The 10134-nt window shown below is 32.7% G+C and overlaps 1 protein-coding gene across 1 annotated transcript; it reads left to right on the top strand.

Annotated features, from left to right (window-relative positions):
* Positions 1-1615: 1615 nt before the first annotated feature.
* LOC116027019 lies at positions 1616-2146 on the top strand. The gene has a single exon (XM_031268449.1). The coding sequence runs from the start codon at positions 1616-1618 to the stop codon at positions 2144-2146; it is 531 nt and encodes a 176-aa protein (XP_031124309.1).
* Positions 2147-10134: the final 7988 nt, after the last annotated feature.

Raw genomic sequence — 10134 nt, 5'->3', positions numbered from 1 at the left:
TCTGGGGACTTAAAAAACTTTATGGCCATGCATTCAGGTATAGCTTGTGATGAAAATAGCTGCAAAAGCTGATGATTTGAGGAATGATGGGTCAGGAAAGAAATGCATGCTGATGATCTGATCTGATCTCTACAATAATATAAATATATATATATGTGTGTCTACTGAGGGGGTGTATGTATAGCAGTAGCAGAAGACAATATTTGAATCCTCCGGCATAGGAACAGTAAAGTAAAAGGTGGTCAGTCAATGCAAGCAAGGTTCACTTTCATGGGGCCAAGAGACTTATGTTTAATTCTCAAAAAAAGAGACTTATGTTTAAAGGGTGCCAATTAAAATCTTACTTTCTCTCATTACAAAGCAAAGCCAAAATACCCTCCAGCGTTAAAGGCCCATTAGGAATATATCTTTAGCTACTTGTCCCTTTATTAAAGAGAAAATATGCTCCCTAGCCTAACTAGGCCCCCTCTTTTGAATTCAAACACTGCACCCATTACTTCAAGAATGGTGACAATTTCGTCCAATTGCATATATATTATGCAACATTTCAAATAATTATTCAAATTTTGCTAATTAATATCTTCAATTCAATTCCCACTCATATATGTGACATGTTGTAATTGATTCGGAATCGAAAGTGAATTATAATTTTTATTCTTTTTTTTTTCTTCTTCTTCTAATAAAATTAACACAAATGCATAAAAGTTTTATTTTCTAAGAGGACACCTACAATTGTTTGTGTAATAAATATTTTTTCCATCCGAAAAAGATGGGGTAATAAGTTCAAACTCAAATCTATTAACTGAAAATTGATTTACAAATTTATATTTTATATTGTTTGGCGTAAGTTAGTGAAGACGAAAGTTCAGCACCAAGTGGCTAAAGTGATTGCTGGGCGGAGGCTTGAAGAGTCAAGTTCAACACTTATCTCTAAAAAATGTGGTGTGTGTGTGTGTGTATATATATATATATATATATATATATATATATATATAGGATCATGTGAAATTAATCCCTTAGGTGAGAAATATGATGAAATATATATAGACTATTTGATTTAATTTTGATAGATGATCTCAGCCATTAAATTCAAAATTCGCGCATTAAAGTGAATTGGAGTTTGATTAATGTTCGAGGGTAAAATTGTCATTAGTCAGGTCCACGTTCGAGGGTAAAATTGTCATAAATACTTGCAATGCATAATTTTCACGCGTGTAGTGCACATTTTTGTGTCATGTAGTACACGTTTTCTCACATAACAGTGCACGTTGTTCAGTCTTAGAGTTCAGGCTATTATGTAGTTAATTAAGAGTGACAGGTATTAGGGAATTAATTCTGACATTAAAGTGAATGAGGTGTATGTTTAGCTACATGTATGTTTATATATATTATTATAATAACCCCACATACTATTACAATAGTTTTGTCTCGAGTCTTGTGAATGAAGATTATAATTAGAACGCAACTCCCACAGTGTGCCGAATCTATTATTCTCAAAGCCCCTCTTCTCCCTCTCTTTTGCCCCCCTCTCTCATCAAAACAAACCCTTCATTCATTCCCTTCTTTCCAAACAAACAAAAAAACAAAAACCCCAACGTTGTTAGTCTCTCAAGAAATGTCTCAACAACAACAACAACAACAATTCCAGCCTCAAGTCTACCCTTACAACAATGTCCCAACACAACCCAACACCTTATTCCCACCGCCACTCGCCGCCGACACAACTTCCCACTCCAACGGCTCATTCGGCACAGTTTTTTGGGTCATCGGAGTCATCATCGTCGTCAGCGTTCTTGCTTGCATCGCCAACAGGCTTTGCACCAAAAGAACCAAATCCTCGAAGCCGTCAAAGAAGGACAAGAAAGGCCACGGTCACGGGCACGGTCACGGGCAGGCTAAGCTTCCGAAAGAATGGGCGGGGAAGCAGAGCCGGGCGGATTTCCACCACGATGACGGCGGGGATATAGAGTTTGGGTTTGGCGGGAAGAGATTTCCTTCTGCTAAGGTTGCCGCCGCCGCCGCCGCAACCGGAGAGCATCACCCGCGGTCTGCGCCGCCGATGCCGGGGTTTAAACACCACGGCGGCGGCGGAAAGGGAGTGGTTAGATTTGCTGATGATCATATAGATTTCAAACCCGGTCCGTGAACAATATGGTTTAGTATTTGTTGGTCGGAGGTTATTAATACATTTTGCTTTTTTCCTTTTTTTTTTTTTTTTTTTTTTTTTTTTTTTTTTTTTTTTTTTTTTTTTGTTTTTGTTTTATTTTCTTGTTGTTGATGCAAATTGGGTAAGGTAGGTAGCTAGCTAGGTGGGTGGGTTGCTAAATGTAATGCTCTTAAGTCTAAAGTTTATTAAGGGCTTCCATGATTAATCATCACTTCAATCAATGCCTCTATTTATCTTCTCTAATCTCTTTCTACTCCCATGACATTTTGCTAAAAATATAATCTTAATTAAATGTTTATTCAAGAGAAAATGACACTTTTCACCCTAAATTATACGATAATTATAAAATTCTGATTAATGATTATGCTCACTTCCGTTCCTAAATTATCATTGACGTTGCACTTTTCGTCTCTTTATTAATAAAATATTAGGGACAAAATTTACAATGTTAGTATAACTTAGGGACTAAAATTTAGCACAAAAATTAATAAAAGAACAAAAAATGAAACACCAATAATAGCTTAGTTGCTTAGGTGCAAAAAGTGAATACAATCAATGTTTAGAGACGAATCCTATAATTATTCTATAGCTTAGGGACTAAAACTGTTTTCTTTTATTCTATTTTTGAGCTAAATCTAGACTAGGATGGTGGTGATGGTAGTAAAATTTGATAACTATATACAAAATAAATAAAAGTTGATAACCAAAAGTAAAAATACTATTACAATTTTTATTTTTTTTTTTTTGAATCACGCAAGGACGCTCCTAGCAGTTGGCACGCCGCCCCATCTATATATCTTCAAACAGAAGTACAGAACCAAACCTATCAAGGTGAGGCAGCATCAAGGACCCATAGTTGATAAGTGATAACTAAAAGTTAAAGAAGTTGTTATAGTAGTTGAGATTAAAATAAATAAATAAATAAATAAATAAATTTAATTTTAATTATACTCCAGCAACATTAAATGGATCTAAAATTTGAGATTTTATATTTAGGATCCTTTTTGAAAACTTAGAAAATATCTTTTTGAAAAATGATTTTAAGAAATGTCAAATTTTTTAAAAATATTTTAATTTTCTAGTGTTTGGCTAAAAGTTAGAAAATATATCCTTTTTTTTTTGTTTGATTTAAAATTAAGAAATTACATTTTTTCTATTTGATCTTTTTTTTTAAATGAACATATTATTTGTTTAATAATAATAAGTGGTGATTGTGGTAATAATAATAATAATTTAGAAACTAGCTTGAAAAGAGATGAGAACGAAAAGAGAGACTGGAAAATATAAAATCTGAAAAACGTCTTCCCAATAAAAATCTAGGAAAACATTTTCCGCCAACCAGGAAATTCTTTTATTGACTATAATGAATATTTTTCTTTGATTTTTTTTTTTTTTTTTTTTTTTTTTTTTTTTTTTNATCCAAACACGAAAAAATCCTTAAAATGATTCCCAAATATCATTTTTTGGGTTTTGAAAGACAACTTAATCCGATACCTATTATTCATTCCAATGTACTAAAGATATTCTTGTTTCATTTGTTGCATATTTGTGAAACACAATGGGCCATATACAAGAATCTTATTGACTTGTAAATGGATCAAAATATAAAGTTTATTCTTCCACTCATTCTCCACTACATCAGTGGGGAATGGACAACAAAATAGGGAGGGATAAATAATATGATGATTTTATTGGGCAAGTCTATAATTAAAAAAGAGAGAGAGAGAGAAAAATAAATACATAAAAGAATTAATTCCATTTTTGGTCCTAGATTTATGGATGACAGTCTACTTTTAGTCAATTTTTATAAAAACATCTGCATTTAGTCCTAGTATTATTGTGGTATGACCATTTTTGGTCCATCGCCAAGAAAACCATTAAAATGTCATTAAGTACAATGACATTTCGATCTTTTTTTATACAAAATAGTTTGACCCGCTATATTTTTTATGTTTATATTTTTGAAAAAAATCAAAACTGAAGACTGAAATGTTCTAGTATTTGGCAAAATTTAAACTGTTTTGTTGATGAAGGACAAAAAATGACCATGCCACAATAATACTAGGATCAAAAGTGAATGTTTTGAGAGAAAAAATGACTAAAAGTGGACTGTCACCTATAAATCTAAGACCAAAAATGGAATTAACTCTACGTAAAACTATAGCGTGGTGTATGGTTCAAAGACTAAAAATATAATTAAAGGGAATAGAATAAAATTTCAATAGGAATGGGTTAATAAATGAATAGAATATGAATATTATTCTACTCTTTGGTTCACAAGTGAAATAAACATGGGATTATACGAGGTTATATGATTCTGTTTGGTTGGATTAGAGAATAAAAAAAGGAATTCATTTAGATAACCAAAATACCATTATTCAAAATAAAACGCATACAATGCAAATATATACATACTCACACGTACACCCTAAAATGACAAAATACAAAACATAATAAAAATTATTGTATTATTTCCAAAGCAATTCTAAATAAAGAAAGATCGAAGAAGAAATCAATATTGTTGAAGAATAAAATAATACAATGTACATTAACTTGGTTACGTTGTCTCTCCGGTTCATGTACGTAAACAAAGAAAATTGAATTATATATATTAAAATCAAATATTTTGGTTACAACGGGATGAGAGACAGAGCATATATGTTTGTACAGGATCTACTTGGAGAAGCTTTTACTTTCAGGATCATTTTATTGTGATATCTTTTCAGGATCTATACATGATTTTTCTAGGACGTAGAATGTTTACATAGAAATGGTAGCTCCTATTTATAGTTGTAGGATAGAAGACTTTGGATATGTTTAAACTCCTTTGATATTATCTAATTAAACAAATTAGAAAATATCAATATTATCCAAAATATATTCAAATATACTAATATTAAAGAATTATATTTATCAAATTTTCTGTGTCAACAAATGCCCCCTCGAGACTTGCTTGTACACTACTTGAGAGCATATGCCACTCGAGAGTATGCAGTGCATGGAAATCTCGACACTACGATTAAAGATATAAGGCCGTTTCAACTAGTGCCAATGAGTATCTTAAAAGATATGAGGCCATTCCAACTCATGCCAAGGAGTCTTGAGAGATATGAGGTCGTTTCTACTCGTGTCAAAGAGTATCGTTTAGCTTCTTCCATTCAACAGGGTTTGCCCCTATATCGGTTAAAATGCATGTGCCTATGAAGAGATGAGAAAGAATTGAATATATATATACATATATACATACAAAATTCTAGTTACAAGTAGTATCAATGCAGTATGAGTATAAGATCTCTAGATGGTCCTCTGATTCTTCAATTGGATACCTAGAACACTCCATTGAAGGGCCTTCAAAATTCAAGTGGCTTGATCTTCAAAGAAGAGATTATATGTTTGTTCTTCATTGAAGGGCCTATGGGTTCAAATAGCTTGATTTTCAATAGAGGTTTAGATCAACATGATTGACATAATCTTCATGGAGGGGCTTTTACTTTCAGGATCATTTTATTGTGATCACTGAATAATATTTTCAAGATGTTTACATGATTTTCCTAGGATGATTACATAGAAATGAGAGCTCTTATTTATAGTTGTAGGATAGAAGAGTTTGGATGTGTTCAAACTCTTTTGATATTATCTAATTAAACAAATTAGATAATATCAATATTATTCAAAATATATTCGAATATATATACTAATATTAAAAAAAACATATTTATCAAATTTTCATTGTCAACAAATGCTCCCTTGAGACTTGCATATACCACTCGAAAGTATGTAGTGCAAGGAAGTCTCGACCCCAGTTAAAGACATAAGGCCGTTTCAACTCATGCCAAGGAGCCTTAAGCAATGTGAGGTCGTTTTAACTCGTACCAAAGAGCCTTGAAAGATATGAGGCTGAGCCTTGAGGGATATGATGCCGTTTTAACTCGTGTCAAGAAGCCTTGAAGAATATGAGGTCGTGCCAAGGAGTATCGTTTAGCTTCCTCAATTTCAAATTTCATATAGGGTTTCCCCCATATCGGTCGAAATGTGCCTGAAGAGATGAGAGGTGGAGTTGTCCCACTGGGCGTGTAAATTTGTGAGCAAAGAAAATTGAATTATAGATATTAAAATCAAATATTTTCGTTACAACGAGATGAGAGGCAGAGCTTATATGTTAGTTCTTCATTGAAAGACCTCCAGGTTCAAATGACTTGATCTTCAATCAGGGACGGAGCCAGAAATTTCTTCTAGTGGGGGCGAAACATTAAAACAAAAGAGATAGTTAAAAAAAAAAAGAAAAAAAAAGAAACACTTAAGAAATATAATCATAAACATTGTTGGACATAGGCGAAAAATAAAACACATCAAAAATTTATAAAAATATTCATAACAAAATATGAAACATAATTAATTTGATAAAATAATTCAAATAGAAAACACATTATAAATTATGCATCTCATTATCAAATATCAATAATATATATATATATATATATATATATATATATATATATATATATATATATATATATATATAATGCTGATATTATGATAATTATCCACAAAATTCGTGTAAGAAACTTAAAGAAAAATATGGGATAATTGGAGTACTATCTGCAATAGTTGCTCCATTTGATACTTGTATAAGCTATGTTGAAATCCAAGTTGGTTACAGTTTGTGTAATTGGTAGAATTAGATCAAATTGTACTTGTAAACTTTTTCATAGAGTTTCATTGAACCTTGTATTGTAAAAATTGCGGGTTGATCTTGAGTGAAAAAGTTTTGGGCGTGACCCTGCTGTTTGGGAAGTGTAGCAAAAATGAGTGATGGTGAGTGTATGAGTTTGAAATGTCTTCCTCAAGGGATTGGGGGTTATGGCACGCAATATGCGATCACAAAACTAGGCACTAGCATAAAGAGATCAACAAGAAGCTAAGCAAACAACAATAAGGTAGAACAGATGCTTCAACAACCTATGGGTTAGGGAGAACAAATAACCAATGAATCAAGCGGGAATACACGTAGAAATCCTAGTCTATAAGTCACTTACATGAGCAAATTAACAATGATTAGAACAAGGAATTGAACCACTTTCTTGGTAAATCAACTCCAAGTTCTTCAAGCACAATTAGCATCTTAAACCCCCAATTTCCTCTATTTCCATAGAAGCAAATTGGGTTTAATTATGCAAGGGGTGGCTTGAATTCATCACTCAACTCTCATTGAGGCAAGGAATCCTCCAAATACATGCTAATGAATGTATGTGTACATCAATCATAAGCAAGATATAACTCAAAACCTTTACAAAGACATTAACCCTAGGTTAGGGTTCTTTCCTTTTTTGAAATAATCACAAATTAAGCATAAAGATAGATAATACAACCCTAACTCAAGTCCAAAAACTAACTATTCATGATTAAATAGCATAAAGAACACAAAATCACAAGTAACAACCATAAATCTTGCAAAAGAAAGAGATAAAAGATTAAAAGAAAGGAGAACTAATGTATTGAAAATGGAAAAACAATCTTGAAATGTTGGAATCCAAGATTACAAGCTTCAAAAGTGTTAAAGAACATAAATATAAACCTAATCTAACCTAAAAAAAAAAATATGAAAGGAAGTGAAGGAGAGTGTGTAGGGTTCAACCAAGGGTCAAAACCGAGTTGAAAATGCTCAAAATGAGCTTAAATACAAACAGGGGTGGTGACACGGGCATGGCCGTGTCAGAAAACAACAAAAACAGTGTGCGTACTGCCCTGGTTGACATTGCCAAGGACATAGCCGTGTCGGTGTCGTGTACCTCCTGCAACCAGAAATTTGTGCAGCTGCTTTGATTTCTAGGCTAGTTTTCACCCTAAAATCATTTAATTGGCCTTTGTGGTCTTCAACAAAGTTGTAGCCCTTCAAGTTTACTTTCCAATGGCACAAGAATCACTTCATTTGGACATTCGTAGGCCGATATATGGTTAAAATACCGAATAGTGGTCGAAATGAGCGAAAATTGAAATGCCATGATCTTTTGCTCTTCTTTTGTTTTGGTTTGCCTAAATGACCAAGACCATTGAAAACACCACTCTTGGGATCCCTTATAAGTGTTGCATCCATCTCCAGAGCTTCATATTTGGCCTCTACTTAACTCCAATGCCCACCAAAATACATGAAAATACTCATCTTTGCTTCCAATGCTTTCCAACTCATACTCCTTGCAAAATAACACAAATAAACACTAATTCTCATGAAAATTGGAATGATTAGCAAACAAAATTGTCTAATAAAAAAGGGGGACAATATGTACAAATAAACACTTATCAGTGTTCTCCAACTGCATCATCAAATTCAGCTGTGTACTTAATTTTGTGTTTTAATTATTTACTATATATTGTGTCTGGAATATTATTAAGGATAATTACTCCTGCTGATACTCCATCTAATTTTTAAATTGTTTATGTTTATCTGCATTATATAATTTCATTATTCACTTTTAATTTTTAACCCGATAACAAAATCAAACTTTATGTTTTCTTGTGATAGAAGCAAATTAAATTTCCAGCTTTGCATTGATATTATATGGAAATTCCAAGATATATCCCATTGCTTTCCTAAAATTCAGGTGCTTATTGTTTTTTTTAGACAAATAGTTTAATTAAGTTAGGAGTAGTAACACATATAGCTTAAAATATAATAAAAGTTAATGATAGTAAGGGTTTAATAGGAGATTAAAAATGTGTTACTATAAATAAATATAATGTTAATTTGTACATTGTATTTTTTTCTATTGTGATGGGGTTATGGGTCTTATTTTATTGAAAAAGTCTATGCCCAAGAAGAATGGGGAAATTTTCTTGGACTAGAGGTAGAGGAGTCATGGTCACGACCCAAGAAGGAAGGGAAGTCTTGATGTGCTAATAAGGAGGAAGATAGGGTAGCCCAAGAAGGATGAGGAAGTTATGGTGTGCTAGAGGTAAGGGGGTCATATATGGTGGCTCATGTAAGAGGGGAAGGAAAAGTGGACTGCCTTGGGGGCGGAACTAGCAACGGTTGGCCGCTTCGTTGGGCATATGGTTTGCATGCATGGCACGGGCGGAGGGGAGGGGGTGTTGTACGTGGGAGGAAGGCAAGGGAGAGAGGGGACCTAGTTTATGATGGACTCAGGTCTCGTAAAACCATCAGTTAAATATAATAACTTGTATGTTGTGTTTATATTCTTGTACATATAGAAATTAATCAATTATATAATTTATATATTATGTATTAACTATTTATATTATTTGTTTATAGTTTTATTATAAGATCATGTAGACATTCGGCTTGTTTATGTTAGACATGTATGCTCTAGGAGCCAACAAGAATGTTCTAGTCTATTCGATAATCGTATAACAAGAATCTCTGCCCAGAGTATAATGAAGTTGGATATCAGGTTAAAAATATTGAATAGACATATTGACTAGATTTATGGGTTTGACCAAGTTTGACCATGACTTTTACCTGGTTCAGAACAAATGTTGCGTGGGAGAAATGTTGCATGATATATGTAACGGAAAGATTCATTATAATATATATTTAAATATATTCATGGTCAACTAGGTAGTCATGACATACCGCTTGGTGTCACTAATTACTTACAAGTTATTTAATAATGAGTTATTAAATATTACTCGTTGCTAATTTGACTATGAACCTAGAAAGTCACACGGTTCGTGGAAATGCTGAGAACTTTAAAAGAATCGTGAAAATGCTGAGAACTTTAAAAGAAATCAATAAAGAGTTATCGATATTGAATTAATACATTAATAATTGATTAATGCATTAATTCAATATTGGGTAGTTTTGAGTTTTTAAAGGTTAGCACATTTCGGCCCAAACCAGACTATATATATATAAGTGAAAAAGAGATTTGTCTAATGTGACCTTTCACTTGGCAGGGCCACTGCCACTTGACCACAAGCTAATAGTTTATAACTAGTATATAACATAAATA

This window comes from Ipomoea triloba, chromosome 8 (genome assembly GCF_003576645.1).
Source record: "Ipomoea triloba cultivar NCNSP0323 chromosome 8, ASM357664v1".
Taxonomy (NCBI): Eukaryota; Viridiplantae; Streptophyta; class Magnoliopsida; order Solanales; family Convolvulaceae; genus Ipomoea; species Ipomoea triloba.
This window is presented reverse-complemented; position numbering and strand designations above follow the sequence as displayed.